Source organism: Lutra lutra, chromosome 2 (genome assembly GCF_902655055.1).
Source record: "Lutra lutra chromosome 2, mLutLut1.2, whole genome shotgun sequence".
Classification (NCBI taxonomy): domain Eukaryota; kingdom Metazoa; phylum Chordata; class Mammalia; order Carnivora; family Mustelidae; genus Lutra; species Lutra lutra.
Genome location: NC_062279.1, coordinates 16,133,162 through 16,150,336, shown reverse-complemented (window position 1 = coordinate 16,150,336; position 17,175 = coordinate 16,133,162). Strand labels below are relative to the sequence as shown.

At 40.0% G+C, this 17,175-nt stretch overlaps 1 protein-coding gene across 1 annotated transcript in view; it reads right to left on the bottom strand.

Annotated features, from left to right (window-relative positions):
• The window catches only part of SNX25 (sorting nexin 25), a 121,957-nt gene that overhangs the window by 43,252 nt on the left and 61,530 nt on the right, over positions 1-17,175 (bottom strand). Inside the window, exon 6 of the mRNA XM_047714956.1 lies at positions 15,027-15,097. Coding sequence (XP_047570912.1) covers positions 15,027-15,097 — 71 coding nt within the window. The remainder of the gene's footprint in view (positions 1-15,026; positions 15,098-17,175) is intronic.

Below are 17,175 nucleotides of genomic sequence, written 5' to 3'. Positions count from 1 at the left end.
GACAACACACTGTGGCCCCACTCAAGCCAGATTCACACGGCTGGCTCTCCGGAGAGCGTTAGGGAACACTGTGCATTGTTACAAACTGGTGAATTGCACAACTGTTTGACCTAGCTTTAAAAAGAAGGCCAAGAAGATGAACAGCAGCAGGTAAAACAATGAACGGCAGTGGTTCTTGAAACTGGTGCCAAGATGAACACATAAGTGATAGAATATTCTAAAGCAATTAATTATAAATATTTACTGTTCTTCCTTCTGGATAGTCCAGATTCTACAGATTCTACTGAGGCCAGAACAAAAGGAAATGGGTTCATTGGGTTCCTCTGCTGAGAAAAGAAATTCAGATTACACATTGGGTGAACGCTTTTGGCTATGAAGACATTACAGGAGACCTATGGACAGTATCTGCCACTGCTTTCTGCTTTAAACCTTCTGCGCACAACAGAGTTCTTCCTCAAGCAAGTGAAGTGTCTAGCAGTAAAATACAAACACCAGGGAGAACTGTTAGGTACAACTTCTAAATGAAGCAAAGGAGAGTGACGTCATTTATAGTGTAAACTAAGGACTCCAGAAATAGCACAAGTATTAAGTGAATTAACATGGCCCCACTTTCTTTTTCAGGTCCTAGAAAATGTCAGGAGCAAGGTACTTTTTCTTTTCTCATAGCACGCTACCGAATCCCAAGACATCTCCTGCCAGCAGCACTCTCAGCAGGCTGACTGGGGGAGTTGATGGGTAACAGAGCAGGGATTCTCATCATCAGCACTGCTGACATTCTGGGCCAGATAAATTTCCTGGGGGCCATCCTGTGCATTGTGGGATGCTGAGCAGCGTTCCTGGCCTCTACCACTAGGTGCCAGCAGCATTCCTTCCCCCAAATGGGACAACCAATAAGGTCTCAGGACACTCCAATGTCCCTGGCTGGGGGTTGGGGGGACTATGCCCTGCACCCCCACCCCACAAAGAAGTACTAATATAGCGGTACAAACTCTGTGATAGTTAAGAAGACAAGGCTGCACACTTGCCCCCTTCCCCTGACTCCCCAACATGTGGCTCTCCTCCTGCAGGCCTGCTTTTGCCCCCCAGACCCTTGAGGTAAGGAATTAAAGTTCCTCACTGGAAAATATTGGGCCTCCATTCCTCAACTCGTGTCCATAGTGACAAACTAACAATCATTTGAATCTTTCTGGTACATGTAAATAGGAGTTTTAATAAACCCTCTTGAGAGGAGGATTCAAGGAACAGGTATGCATTTACCTAGGGAATAGTCAAGTTCCACCATGAGAAATGGTGCTTGACTTCTTAACATGAAACTAGCAATTCTCAGTAGTTACTAATCATCAGCAATTTCTTCAAAATTATCTGAAAATCACCTCAGAAGTTGCCCAGGAACTAAAATATATATATATTTATCTTACTTTTCAACCTGAGGCCAGTATGTTCTTTTTCAAAAAGAACAAATGGAATTTTCTTACCACATCAAACACCTGAATTTCAGTCTAAAGTGTCACTCCACTTTAGCAGAAAGCATACTTGAGGAATAAGCAGACGTCACAGCAGGAGCTGGTGGTGGAAGTACTCGTGCTACAGTGGAGAAGACTACAGAGGGCTGGTAGTTTGACCTGGCCCCACCTGGTCAGGGAGGCTTATAGTACACCTTTCTTCTTCCTTTAAATCTCTCAAGTACTGAAACTTCCAGCATTTCCTTTGGTTTAAAGCCCTCCAACATGCTTACAATACATTTTTAAAGTGATAATGCCGTATCAACTAAATCCACATAAGAACTAAGAGAGTCCTGCTCCCAAACTGGAATCATGAGTTGAACAGGCACAAGACATACACTTAGAACACAGATCCAGCCCAATAATTTGTTAAGTTTTGAATAAGACTTTCATAACATCTACCCATGGGAGTGAGCAGTGTGATGGGAAGAGACCAGGACTAAAAATCAGGAGACCTGGGTTCAAGTTCCAAATCTATGTGTGACTAACTAGTTCTAATTACACCAGGCATATTATTTACCATCTCTGGACCTAAACTTCATTTGTATTAAAATATGTGGGTGTCATAATATGTGATGATTAAAGTTTTCTTGAGGTACAGAGGTGGTAAGAGGACTGGCTATAATGTTTTGGGACTATATAGAGAGTAACGGAAGTGCCCTGAGCCCTTAGTCCCTCCAGGCAGAGGACGGACGGGGACCAGGGAGCCAGATGGGATGCTGGAGAAGGGATAGCAGAGGCTGCAGTACTCAGTGTATGAGGGCTGGGCAGGGAGAAACCCTGGCAGGGGCCCCGGTAGCCATGGGCTGAGGTATCTTCTAAGTTTAGTCATTCATAAATTAGGAACTGTTTTTATCAGATTACTGCAATGCTAGAAAATCAGATCACATCAAAACACAAGGAAGGACCCTGAGAAGTCCACTAAAGTCTACAGATTAGCTCCCTTCTTTCAGGCAGGGGCATCTCTAAATGCAAGATCAGACAAAGAAGGTACATATTATCTTTATTAAAATAATTCCTAATATTGGATAATGGATAGCATTATGGATCTTATCCATACACATATGCAATATTTTCTGAAGATCTTCTATAGTTCTACTTGATATATTCAATTCCAAAACTATTTAAACTCTAAAGTTGCACAACTTGACCAAAGCCTCCCCACCTGTACCATGAGTATATTACTCCCCAGTGTATACTATTTATACTTTGCAGTTTCTAGCAGACTCAAATCAACATCATGTCCTTTGTTGTCATCAGCTGAATAAATGTTACTCATGAATCACCTTAACTATTCTTCATAACATTTCAGGATTCAGAACAGAAGAACAGAAAAGAAGGCTTTAAAAAGGGAACTGTAATCCTAGACTTATATCCACCAAACTGCAGGGACAATCTCTGTGTCCCGGTACTACTTAGAATTCCTATAGTTGGCCAGTGTCTTAGTTCGTTCAGGTACCTCCAACCAAGACTGGGTGGCTATAAACAACAAAAATTTGTTTCTCACAGTCCCGGAGACTAGAAATCCAAGATTAGGGTGCCAGCATGGGCAGGTTCTAGTGAAAGCCCCTTTCCAGGATGCAGATGGCCACCTTTTTGCCATGTCTTTACATGGTAGAAGCAGCTAGGGGTCTCCATGGAGCCTCTGGATAAAAGTACTGCACTAGTCCCACACTAGTGGGACTGGGGCTCCACACTCATGAGTTACATACCTCTCAAAGGCCTTACTGCCTAATACCATCATGTTTGGGGGAGTTAGGATTTCAGTGTAAGAATTTTGGAAGACACAAGATCCATGTCCAGCCTTTGCCAAGAGGTGCCAGGCTGTGGTGGTCAAGAAAGCCAGACAGGTTTGTGACCTTCCAGGGACCTGCATGACACAGAAGGCAGGGGCGGCAAACCTGGACGCCATGGGCCATTTAAAAACTCAATTCTTGGGGTGCCTGGATGGCCAGGTTAAGTGTCTGCCTTTGGCTCAAGTCATGATCTTAGGGTCCTGAGAAAAAGCCCCACATTAGGCTCCCTGCTTTCTCTACCTCTGCCTGCCATTACCTCTGCTGGTACTTTCTTTCTCTCTGTCAAATGAATAAATAAAATCTTTTTCTTTTTTTAATTGGGGAGGGGCGCCTGGGTGGCTCAGTGGGTTAAAGCCTCTGCCTTCGGCTCAGGTCATGATCCCAGGGTCCTGGGGTCAAGCCCCGCATCGGGCTCTCTGCTCAGCAGGGAGCCTGCTTCCTCCTCTCTCTCTCTGCCTGCCTCTCTGCCTACTTGTGATCTCTGTCTGTCAAATAAATAAATAAATAAAATCTTTTTTAAAAAAAATTGGGGAAACATGAACATTCAGACCATAACAGTTCACTTATTTCAACAGACTATTACTCAACTACTCTGGCTGTTCTAATTGTAAATAAAAAGCTAAAGAGTTGGGTACTAAAATACAAACATTAATACATTAATGGCTCTTCATAATCTACAGCAGTGGCTCTCAAAATGTGGTTCCTGGATGAGTAGCAGCAGCATTACTGCAAACTCCTGGGCTCACTCCAGATCTCCAGAATCAGAAACTGTGGGGTAGGGTCTGGGCATCTGCATTATAACAAGCCCTCCAGGTGATCCTGATGTACACTATAGTTTGAAAACCACTGTTCTACCGGATTTAGCCCAAACTTCTTAGGATAGCTTACAAGTCTCTTTAGTATCGGCCCCTATCTTCCTCTCAAGCCTTATTTCTTCATCACATGCCAAGCACTAGCACAATGTCTCACCTGACAAAGCTTATACACAGGAGCCCATTCCACACCTCTCTTCTTTGTAGACATGTGGTACCATTTACCCATTTCCACCTGATAAACCCAGAAGAAAACAAGGGCCACTCAATCTTTCCAACTCAACGCTGCTCCTCTTAAGAAAAAGTCTTTCCTGACCTCTGTTCCAGGTAGAGCTGACTGCTCGACACTTCTGTTCCACCACTAAATTCTGAACATGTAAGTCTCACTGCATTTATCAAATTGTATTATAATTCTGTATGTGTGTCTCCCTGTCTCCTTGTCAGACTATGATCTCCGTAAGGTCAGAGACAGTTTTTTTTTTTTTCATTACACAACTGTGCCTAACACATAATGGCACTCAAAAAAATGTTTCCTGAATGACTAAAGACCTACTTCTGGTGATTATGACTTCCTCCAGAGTATATTATTCTCTACTGATATGAGGGTTCCTAAAAACTCAAGAGCTTTCTTATCTACCCAGAATCAGGAAAAGTGGGGCTGTGATCAGAGATGTCACATTTGAGATAAAATATAAAGATAAATAGGAATCACCTAGACAGAGTGAGACTGAGAGGAGGGTAAGCATTCTTAGAAGAATCAGCAAAAAGGGCAAGGAATATGAGGAGGATGAATCAGGGTGAGTTGAGGAAAAAGAAACATTAGTGTAGCTAGAGTACAATGAGAGGGAATGGAATGGCAAAAGATGAGGCTGAAGACAGAAACAGGGGCCAAAGCAAGCAGGAATCTTGTAGGCTGCATGTCCAAGAACAATGGGAAGACAATGAATGGTTAGAAGCATGAAGGTAACATGATGACATGTGCATATTTTTTTAATCACTGGGACTTCAGTATGAAAAAATATGTTAAATAGGGGCAGGAGTAGATAGAAGGAGACCAATTAAGAAGCTATTACCATTGTTCAAGAGAGACTGGTACTGGAAGATGGTTGTGTAAAAGAGAACAGAGTTGAGATATATTTAGGAGGACAAACTGTGTAACAGTAATGGACTAGACATAGTACATGATGAAAGAAATGACTCCTACTTTATGGGATATGGACGGACAGTATTCCCATTCACTGAAACAAGAAACTAAGAGGGGGACCAGTTATCTGGTACTTTGATTTGGACATTTTCATTTGGAGGTCCCTTTCTGATATCCAAATAAAAACACTGAATAAGTAGAAAAGTAGAGAACGGAGGTTCTGTAGATAGAAATTTGGAGACTTACCGGCATATAGTTAAGGGAAAGAGAAGACTAGCCAGATAAAGGGTAGAGGCAGTGCTACCCAACAGAATTTCCTATGGTGATGGAAATGTTCATTCTGTGCTATCCAATATGGCAGCCACATATGGTTACCGAACAATTGAAATGCGGCTGGTATGTTAAGGAACTGAGTTAAATTTGTATTTACCTTTAATTAATTTAATAGCTCTTATACTGGACCACGCAGGTATAAAATAATGAGAGAGTTAGAAACAAATACTGAGGAACTCCAACATTTAAAGGCCAAACACAGAAGAATAAGCAAGCAGAAAAACAAGTAAGAATGAGACAAAGTGTTAGCCAGTATAGTCAACAATGTCAAATGTACCAAACAGTCAAACAAAATGAAGACTGAAAAAAGTTCATTGAAGTTAGCTAGCTGGACTTGGCTAAACTTCCTAAATTCCATGACCAACAAGCAGTTAAGGTCATTAATCCGGAAAACTCAGGTCTTAGTCAATACATTTGGCCAGGATGAATGATAAAATAAGGTCAGAGGCAAGAAAATATTGTGAACAAACTAAATCTTCTGAGACTAATTGTTTCAAATTGTTTAGTGTTTATAAGTTTACTCTAAGATCTTTTCCCCCTAACGATAGCTAATAAAATTTTCTTACCTATAACACAAGGAAATAAGTTTGATAATATGATTTTTCTTTCTAGGACTTATTTTCCCTAGAATCATATCAGCAATTAAACCCCTGAAGCTCTGTAAACATATAAAAAATAATTTGAAGCCTTATTCCTTGAAAAGATAAAAACCTTCTCCCAAAAAAGCCATCAAAAATCAAATTAAAACTTCTACCTTGTTAAGGAGGATAATCTGTTCCTAATCTATGATATACTAATCTACAGTGAATCTAAAACACATGCAGAGTTTTATGTGGATTTGCTGGAGTTTGTTGAAGCCTCAAAAAAGCCTTGTTTTGACACTTCATAAATATACAAAGTAAAATAGCCCCCAGGCTGTCCTTTGTCATCCTGAGTTATCTGGCTGGTTCCTTAAGGTCTCAGAGGACATTCAGTCAGGTAATTTCTCCCAGTGTTATACAAATATTTTTTCCTTATATGTTCAAAATATTTCCACTATTCGTAACATTTCTTAGTTGTCATTGATTTTGACTGAAAAAGAGTTGGGGTGCCTTGGTGGCTCAGTGCTTAAGCAGCCGACTCTTAATTTCAGCTAAGGTCCTGCTCCAGGCTCTGCACTCAGCTAGGAGTCTGCTTCAGGGTTCTGTCTCCCTCTGTACCTCCCCACACTTGGTGCATGCACACTCTCTTTTTCTCTCTGAGTAAATAAATCTTTTAAAAGGGGGGGCACACCTGGGAGGTACAGTCAGTTGAGCATCCAACTCTTGATTTCCCATGATCTCAGCATCATGAGATGGAGCCCCACATTGGGCTCTGCCTTCAGCATAGTCTGTTTCAGACTCTCTCTCCCTTTCCCTTTGTCCCTCCCGCTCATGCTCACTCTCTCCCTCTAAAATAAATAAATAAATCTTTTTTAAAAAAGACTTGCCAGAAATATCTTTATATGTAACAACAAAACTGTATTTATAGTACACACATATCACTATATTCATAAATAAATTTCTCATCCCTAGGTTGAATCCTAAAATATTCTTAGGATCTTCCATCTGTTCGTTCTTTTTTAAAAGCTCAGTTTCCCACTCACAGAAAGAACATGGAACTTAGGAGAAACAGCACTGGCAATGAAAGTGCTTACAACAGCACACACAACCTAATAGCATTACTACATGGTCACTCGAAGACAGAAATGAGCACAGGCTGATTTTCTAGGTTGAAGGAAACCAGTGTAGGTAGGTGCAGCTTGTGGCAAGAAGTTAACTTTATGACCGAGGTTTTTTTCCCCAACTCTGCCTGATTCTTTGCCTGATTCTGTGCCTGAGGTTTTTCCCTGATTCTTTGCCTATTTTCACTAAAGCACAATCCCTAAAATTCAAAGATCACTAAAAGCAACTCAATAATTGTGTTTTGGGGAGACTTTAATGCTAAAAATTTAACTTTCCTTAATGACTTTAACAGGGAGGAAAGTAAACAGACAAATTTGTTTGAAAAGATCAATTTGAGGAATGATACAGGAGCTACCTAGAACCGGTTTTTTAAGTACCTTTTATGTGCCAGCCATACATTAAAACTCCAAATCTCACATACTCTGAGACTTGATATGTTACTGAATATTCAGTTAAAAGAAAAAGTAAGGACAGTAGGGAATACTAAATTTGATCTTCCTCTTTTACAAGAAAGCATGTGCACTTAAATTATAACAACCTAATTATTTAAAAATGGAAGCCACATTAATGAACTTATACAGGGAGACAGCAGATGATATTATGAATTAGGGGAAGTCACTTCAGACTGGTATACATTGTTCTCCTCTGATAATGGAGAACATAGCATCAGTTCTGCAAAGATAAGTGACTTGGAGACAGCATGAATAGAAGACTGTTATCTCTACACTGGTAATAAGCAAATACTTCTCAGCAGGGTTGCATTTTTTCTCCACAGCGTGAATCCCAGTTTCGAAATGCCAAATGGGTACTATTTATTTATTTATTTATTTAAAATCAATTAATTAACATATAGTATATTTTTAGCTTCAGAGGTATAGTTGCAGATAACATCCTGTGCTCATTCCATCACATGCCCTCCTTAGTATCCATCATCCAGTTACCCCATCCCTACCCACCTCCACTCCAGCAACTCAATTTCTTACAGTTAAGTCTCTTATGCTTTGTCTCCCTCTCTGATTTTGTCTTATTTATTTTTCTTTCCCCTTCCACTATGTTCACCTGTTCTGTTTCTTAAATTCCACATATGAGTGAAATCATATGGTATTTGTCTTTCTCTGACTGATATTGAGCAAAATAAATCAAACAGGTACTTTCCTATCCTCCAGTCCTGCAAATCCAGAACGTCCAAAACCAGTCCCCCATATACATTCCTTAACTCTTCTGATGTGTTCCCTGAGAAACCCTGTATGACCATGTAGAGCCTCAATCTGAAGACTGAAAAAACTGAATCCTAGGATGTGTCCAGGTTTCATGAGGAAGCTTGCAAGAGAAGCTCACTTGAACAAGGTTTCTTCTCTACCCTAAACCACCTCACCGATCTGAAGCAATGGAATATTATAGAAACAGCTGAAGACTAGAAGTTAGGGTCTCTAACTTCTCCAGATAGCCATTTCCTCATGGGTAAAGTCAGCAGGCTGTACCAGCAGGATAACTTCCCATGCTCTGATTCTTCCTTATATCCAATCAGTCATCAAGTAGGCTATTTTCCCTCATAGTCTTCCTATCAATCCTGTCCTCACACTACCATTATCCAGGTCCCAGACTAGAATACCTCATTCCCAGACATTGCATCACCCTGACAGTCAGAATACACCAAAAATACTTTAAAAGATTTCATAAATAGGGGCTCCCGGATGGCTCACTCAGTTGAGCATCTGGCTCTTGGTTTCAGCTTGCATTATGATCTAGGGGTTGTGGGGTTGTGGAATTGAGTCCCAGTTCAAGCTCCATGCCCAGGATGGAGTTTGCTTGAAATTCTCTCTCCCTCTGCCCCTCCCCCGACTTGTATTCTGTCCCTCAAAAGAAATGAAATCTACTTCATACACAATCAACTTTCATTTTTCTATTACCATTTATATGTGATTGTGCTAACCTTGTTAGAGCTATAATGTGCAATGGCACTACACTGAAATATTTTCTTTATTATAGAAATAGGAACATAAATAGATTTGAATCATTAACCATAACCTGAATACAATTGGGAGAAAATTTTTAATTACTCATCAAAAATAAACTGTTATAAGATTTAGAAGATCTAGTAACTCAAATAACATAAAAATATTGAACACCCTATTTAAACAGAATTAGTCAATAAAAATATAATGTAAATATTCTATCAAACCATTCTAGTGATACACAAACTAACCTGGAAAGATAATTATAAAAATCTTTGTTTTGGTCATACTCACTTCCCCACTATTATATGTTACCTGCAGGTACATGAAGTGTGAGAGTTGCTTTGTGAAGCAATACCAGAGCTGGTTCTCCCTACTCAGTTCTCCAGCATGTGTCCTCTGAGCCCAATGTGAAGTCCCCTTTGAATGGAGACCACTTCGCCCAAACTCTAAGCCTATAAAGTTGTTTCAAGCTAGTTTTGCATACACGAGAAGCAGAGTCCTAGACTCTGAGAAAGAAATTCTCTGGCTCAAAGCCAAACCAGATAAACCAGAAGGACCAATTACAATTTAGAATAAACTTAAAAACAGAAATACATTTGATCAAAAAGCTTTTATAAAATAACACTTTACTTATTATTCGAGTTCAACTCTACTAAGCATTTGCCTGCCAGAGACGAGCCTAGATATTTGAACATGCTGCTTTATTTAGTTATTGAAAGTGCTAAAAACTCCAAGAAATTCCTGATTAGGTCCTATAGTGTCCAATATGGCAGCCACTCACTTAAATTAGTTTTGCCATGAGCTGAATTTTTAGTCTCTACCTTCTCATTCCTTTTTTTAGACAGTTTTACTGAGATATAACTCACACACTCTAAAATTCACCCATTTGGGGCACCTGGGTGGCTCAGTGCGTTAAGCATCTACCTTCAGCTCAGGTCATGATCTCAGGGTCCTGGGATCAAGTTCCACATCGGGCTCTCTGCTCAGTGGGGAGTCGGCTTCCCCCTCTCTCTCTGCCTGCCTCTCTGCCTACTTGTGATCTCTCTTTCTGTGTGTCAAATAAATAAAATAAAATCTTTATTAAGAAAATAAATAAAAATAAAATTCACCGATTTACCACACACAGTTCAGTGGTTTTTAGTATATTCAGCGTCATACAACCATCACCACAATCTGAATGTAAAAGAATATTTGCATCACCCCCAAAAGAAAACTTGTACCCACCAGCCCTCATACTCACTTCCCATGCCAATATCTATGCTGATGGCCCCAGGTAATCAATAATCTACTTTCTGTCAGTATAGATCTGCCTATTCTGGGCATTTCATATGAAGGGAATCACACAGTATGTGGCCTTTTATAACTGGTTTCTTTCACTTATCAAAATGTTTTCAGGTTTATTCAGGCTGTGGCATGTGTAATACTCACGTATTTTACAAATCAATTCCTTTTACTGCTGAATGATATTCCATTGTACGGATATACTATATTTTGTTCATGGCTATTGGGTTATTTCTACTTTTTGGCTATTATGAATAATGCCACTACAAACATTCAAGCACAGGTTTTTCTGTGGGTATATGTTTTCATTTCTCTTAGGTATATACTTAGGAATGGAAACTCTAGGTCTCATGGTAATTCTATGTTTAACATTTTGGAGAACTGCCAGACTGTTTTCCATCTCCTTCACCAACATATACAAGTTCCAATTTCCTCACATCCTTACCAACACATAGTACCAGTTTGTTTTTTTTTATTTTAGCCATTCTACCGAGTATAAACTGGTTATCTCATATCAGTTCTAATTTGCATTTCCCTAGTATAGAATGAAGTAGGGCATATTTTCATATGCTTATTAGCCATTTGCATAGGTTCTTCAGGAAAATGTCTATGCAAATCCTCGGCCCATTTTTCAATTACACTGCCTTCTGATTATGGAATTGTAGGAGCTCCTTATATATTCTGGATACAATCAGATATAGGATTTGCAAATATATTCCTTCATTCTGTAGGTTGTCTTTTTACTTTCTAGTGATACAACACAGGTTTTTAATTTCTAATGCAATCCAATTTACCTCCTTTCTCCCCCTACTATGCTTCCCTTCATTCTTATACAGACCCACACATTTTGTCAGAGTGTGTATTCCACGGAAATTGTCTTTGTTCTGGACATGAAGACACACTGTGGCTGAAATCACCTAATGGTTTCAACTATCCTACATTTTGCTGTGATTTTATTTCTTACTTCGAACCCTACTATAGACTTTAAAAGAGACTAATTTTTTTTTTAAGATTTATTTATTTATCTTAGAGAGAGAGAAAGAAAGGATGGGGCAGAGGGAGAGGGAGAGAGAGAATCTCAAGCAGACTCCCTGCTCAGCATGGAGCCCGATGCGAGACTTAATCTCAGGACCCTGAGATCATGACCTGAGCTGAAATTAAGAGTCAGATGCCCAATTGACTGAGCCACCCAGGTGTCCCAAGAGACTAATTTAGAAAAGTTAACTACAGTACCAGAATTAACCCAAAAGAAGAGTAATGAAGCACATCTTAATGTGGTCAGAGAGCTTACTGAAAATAAATGTTTCTAGCATTTTCACAAAAATGTCACTACAAATGCTATCTTGAACATATCAGTTATATCACTGTTGGTTGAAGTATATCCCCCAAAAAGATATCTTGAAATCCTAAACCCTGGTACCCGTGAATGTGACCTTATTTGGAAATATGGTCTTTGCAGATGTACTAAGTTTAGATGAGTTCATTTTATTTTTTTTTTTTTAAGATTTTATTTATTTATTTGTCAGAGAGAGAGAGAGGGAGAGAGAGCAAGCACAGGCAGACAGAATGGCAGGCAGAGGCAGAGGGAGAAGCAGGCTCCCTGATGAGCAAGGAGCCCGATGTGGGACTCGATCCCAGGACGCTGGGATCATGACCTGAGCAGAAGGCAGCTGCTTAACCAAATGAGCCACCCAGGCGTCCCTAGATGAGCTCATTTTAATTAAGGTGGGTCTTAATCCAATATGACTGGTATCTGTATAAGAAAAAAGAGATAACAACTCAAGGAAAATGCCACATAATAATGATAGAGGCAGGGACTGGAGTGACATGTGTTCAAGACCAAGGACTGCTGACAACACCAAGAGTTAAGAGAATGGTGTGGAAGAGAGTCTTCCCTAGAGCATTCAGAGAGAACATGGCCCTGCTAACACCTTGGCTTGGGAATTCAAGCCTCCAGAACCGTGACAGAATGCATTTTTCTTTTTTAAGCCACCCAGTTTGTGGTACTTTGCTATGGCAGTCCTAGGAAACTAATACATATAATAAACTGAATACTTAAGTTATAATCAAAATTCAACCAGAAGAAGTCAAATTAAGAATTTGGTTTAGGTCATGATCCCAGGGTCTTGGGACTGAGCCCCACATCAGGGGGGGGTCTCTGCTCAGCAGGGAGCCTGCTACCCCCCTCTCTCTCTGCCTGCTTCTCTCCCTACTTGTGATCTCTCTCTGCATCAAATAAATAAATAACATCTTTAAAAAAAGAAAAAAGAATACATTCTTAGCAATGAATTTGTCCTTATATACCTAAAATGTGCATATATTCTCATGTTAAATGTTCATGTTAAACACTAAGTAATAAAAGACTAATGTTGACAGTTTATCTTTGCAAAAAGAAGACTAAAATCCATTTGAGTATTACACTCTGTGGACATGATGATAATCACTCTTAAACAGTGACCTCAGAGAAGTAAACTGGTCTCCTCTGTTTTCTGTCCCAAGGCAAAATAGCCCAAAGGCCCCAAATAAACTCAGCCTGTCTGCCTTTTTCCCAATGCTTGATAGAAGGAAGCCAGAATACCCAAGACAGTTGAGAGCAGCTCAAATGGCAAATAGAAGCATGAAAGTAAGAAGTGTCACTAACAATGTTTGATAACATTGTATGGGCCCCCTCCCACACTCAAATTCACGAAGTCCTAACCCCCAAGGCCTCAGAATGACCATATTTGGAGACAGTGTCTTTACAGTGGTGATTAAGTGAAAATGGGGCCCTTAGTGTTGACCCTCATCCAGTAAGGCTAGTGTCCTTTCAAGAACAGGAAATTCAGACAAAGACAAGGGCAGAGGGAAGACAAAGTGAAGACAGAGAGAGAAGGCCAACTAGAAGCCAAGAAGTAAGGCTGAAACAGACCCTTCCCTCACAGTCCTCAGGAAGGACCAACACTGCAGACCCCAGGGACACCTTGATGTTGGACTTCCAGGCTCCAGAACTGTAAGAAAATAAAGCTCGGTTGCCTAAGACACTTGGTCTATGCTACTTTGTTATGGCAGTCCTAGTAAACTGTCGTAAACTTCCTTCCTCATGCTGACTAAAAGCCAAATTCCCAGCAGTACCAGTAAGGCCCTTCAGAATGGGATCCTGTGCCAACTCTGATCTCCCCCATTTCACCCCTTTTCAGCTACACAGGCAACTCAAGCAAACCCTGCATGCTTCTGCCTCAGAGTTTTGCACCTGTCCTTCCACAGATACCCTCGGGTCCCCAGGTCTTTGAGCCCAGGTCACCACATAGGTCAGGTCTTCCCCGACAACCCTATCTGAATACTAATCTTCCTCCCTCTCCAGCTGGGCCAGGATTCCCTTCCATACATCCCATCTCACAGCTTTGTTTTTCTCCAGGGCATGTTTCACTGTCTAAAACACTGTTTATTTGATGTGCTCATTGTCTGATTGCCTCCCAGTCTCAATTTAGGGCTTGATGAATGCAGAGATTTTGTTTTGTCCATTACTAGATCATCATCGCCTCACTGGTGTTCAGTAAACTTTTTTTGAATGAACAAATTTGTACAATCTTCCTTACTGGGCAGAGATTAAGAATTAGTGCTTCTTCCTAGTCTATACCTTCATCTCTTTTTACCTTGGTCAGTGACTCAGACACAAGTAATAGACCTCAGGCCAAGCTTCCTCTTGCCTTTGTGACACTCAGAAACCTGGGAGCACATTTTAAGGCTCTGGCCCAACTCATCCTTTTAACACTCTGCTCCCTGATGGGATTTGAGTGGGCCTGCAGATTTACATGGAAAGGCCAGCCTACAAGGTCAGGGGTGTTTGATGCCTCTCAGCCACGAATCAAGATCTGCACTCTAAATAATGACATGACCTTCAACTTCATATATGACAGTGGATACACTAGCCCCAGGCTAACTTTAAGGGAGTTGAGAGCCAGCTTTATACCTTAATTATTCCTATCATGCTGGGGTGAAATCTCATCTGAAGAGAAACAAATGGGAAAACAAAGAACTTTTTTTTTTTAATGTAGGAGGAGAGAAGCTATTTACAATACAAATCTTAACTAAAGGAAAAGATTAAGGAGATTATGAAACATCAACTCGCTGGAGTCATTTAAATAACTATCATTATGTTTCAAGCTAGAAATATTCATGAACATTAAGATTAAATTTTAATGAGAAAAAACTGTAAAATTATGCTTACTTTAAAAACAGAAGCACTCTATACCCAATGATTTGAGTCTTTGAAAAATTATGATGACAGATGAATAAAGTTCAAAGAAACACAGAAATACAAACAGGGGTTTTTGTTACCATGAAGTTATATTTACTTTCTCTAATGCTGCTGATATACTATTATTTTAATAAATTGAAAATACCTAAATATAAGCCAGAAAAATGCTCATACTTGTCAACATTCTGAAAAAAAGAAAAGTCCAGGGTAGACCGAGAACTTTTAGAATATATAAATGAAGAAAACAAACTGGTTCTTACCCTTGTGCCTCTTCAGCTGGGGAAAGCTGCTAATTGTAGTTGCTTGGATTATTTCTACTACAATTTGATACCTGATATTTAAAAAGAGAGAAAAAGAAAAGATCAAATATTTAGAAAATACTGTTTTCAGAGATAACTTATAGACTGTATTTTGTACTAATCAAATAAAACACAGGGCTCTCACGTGCGCAAAAATAAACTCTAAAAAAAATAGTTCCTATTCATCTACTATTTTATATTGCTGTTTTAAAGAGTCCCATTTCCACAAGGAGTGTTGTGCTCTTAAGAAATGGTATGTCCGATCCTTTTAGGACTAACCCTTCTCTAAGAAATAACACTCCTGAGCATAAGATAAAACTGTGGCTTTGTCTATAAGAAAAATATGCTATTTTTTTTTTCTCCCCAACTAAATCATGAGCCTCTTGAAGACAGGGATTGTGTCTTGTATTCTCCTACAGATCCTAGCTTGACACTAAACATATGACAGGCACTCAGTAAACATTAGTGAATATTATAGACTGAATGTTTTATTTCCCCAAAATTCATACATTGAAGCTTAATTCCCAATGTGATGGTATTTGGACCTGGGATCTTCGGAAGGTGATTAGCCCTTGTGGGTGGTGCCCTCACAAATGAGAGGAATACCTTTATAAAACAGACCCTAGAGGGGTGCCTGGATGGCTCAGTCAGTTAAGTGTCTGCCTTCAGCTCAGGTCATGATCTCAGGGTCCTAGGATCAAGCCTCCCATTGGGCTCCCTGCTCAGTGGGAAATCAGTCGGCTTCTCCCTCTGCCTCTCCCACTGGTTTGTGCACTCTCTCTCTCTCTCAAACCTTAAATAAAATCTTAATAAATAAAAATAAAATCTTAAAAAAAAATAGACCCCAGAAAGCCCTTCCCATTTTGTGATGTCACAGTGAGAAGGAGGCTCAATGTTCAATCCCTTGATCTTGGACTTCTCAGCCTCTAGAAATGTGTGAAATAAATGTCTGTTGTTTAAGCCAACCAGACTGTGATATTTTTGTTATACCAGCCCAAACTAAGGCAAGAAGTTACATTAAGATACAACACCTGTAAAACTAAACAGGTACAAATAATATTCTGAACAATCTGTTCTTTTTATATTCTTGGTGATTCATTCTCTGGAACAAATGAGTCATCAATGGTACTGAAGAAACACACGCTATTTGAGTGAAGAGTTAAATTTCTTAAATGAATGAATAAAATTATTATGAAATATCAGCTAACATGAACACAGAGTCCTCTCATTCAATACCAAGTATCTGTCTAGATATGCTCTCTCATTTAATCCTCAGAATAAGTATTGCAATTATCCCCACACCACAGAGGAAGAAGTTGTTCAGGTGGACTAAGAAATCTATACCAGGTCCCATTGCTTTTAAGTACTAGAGCCAAAATGATAACCTGGGGCTGCTGGTTCTAAAGTTCATGCTCTTGACCACTTTCCCGCTACTCTAAAATTCAATATGGTGTTTTTTTTTTAAAGATTTTTATTTATTTATTTGACAGACAGATCACAAGTAGGCAGAGAGGCAGGCAGAGAGAGAGAGGAGGAAGCAGGCTCCCCACTGAGCAGAGAGCCTGATGCGGGGCTCGATCCCAGGACCCTGGGATCATGACCTGAGCCGAAAGCAGAGGCTTTAAACCACTGACCCACCCAGGTGCCCCTAAAATTCAATATGGTTTAATGTTTATCTTGTCTCAGGCCTTTCCAAGGATACAAGCATGGCCAATGCCAGATAATCTTTGCAGGCTCACTGCCTTCTCTATCCCTCCTGGATACCATTTTCCTGCCAAACCAGACTGCATGCAATACCCCAGCTCATACTCCGCTCTTTCCTGACCCCCAGCCTTTGCTCTGTTTCTTCTCCGTCTTGCACACAACCTCTCTCCCTTATCTGCTGAAATCCTATCTGTTCCTAAATATCAGTTCAGAGCATTCTTCTCTCAGGGTTCTCAGGGTTCTCTCTTCTACAGAACAAAGTATTTGCTTCTACCCATTTCTTTAGCAATTTGCCCTCCACTTCTGATCTTAATATCTTACTTCCAGTTTAGCAATTTATACCCACATTGGTCTCCTATGCTGGACTACTAACACCTCGACAGCAGGGGAATAAATCCAAGGACCC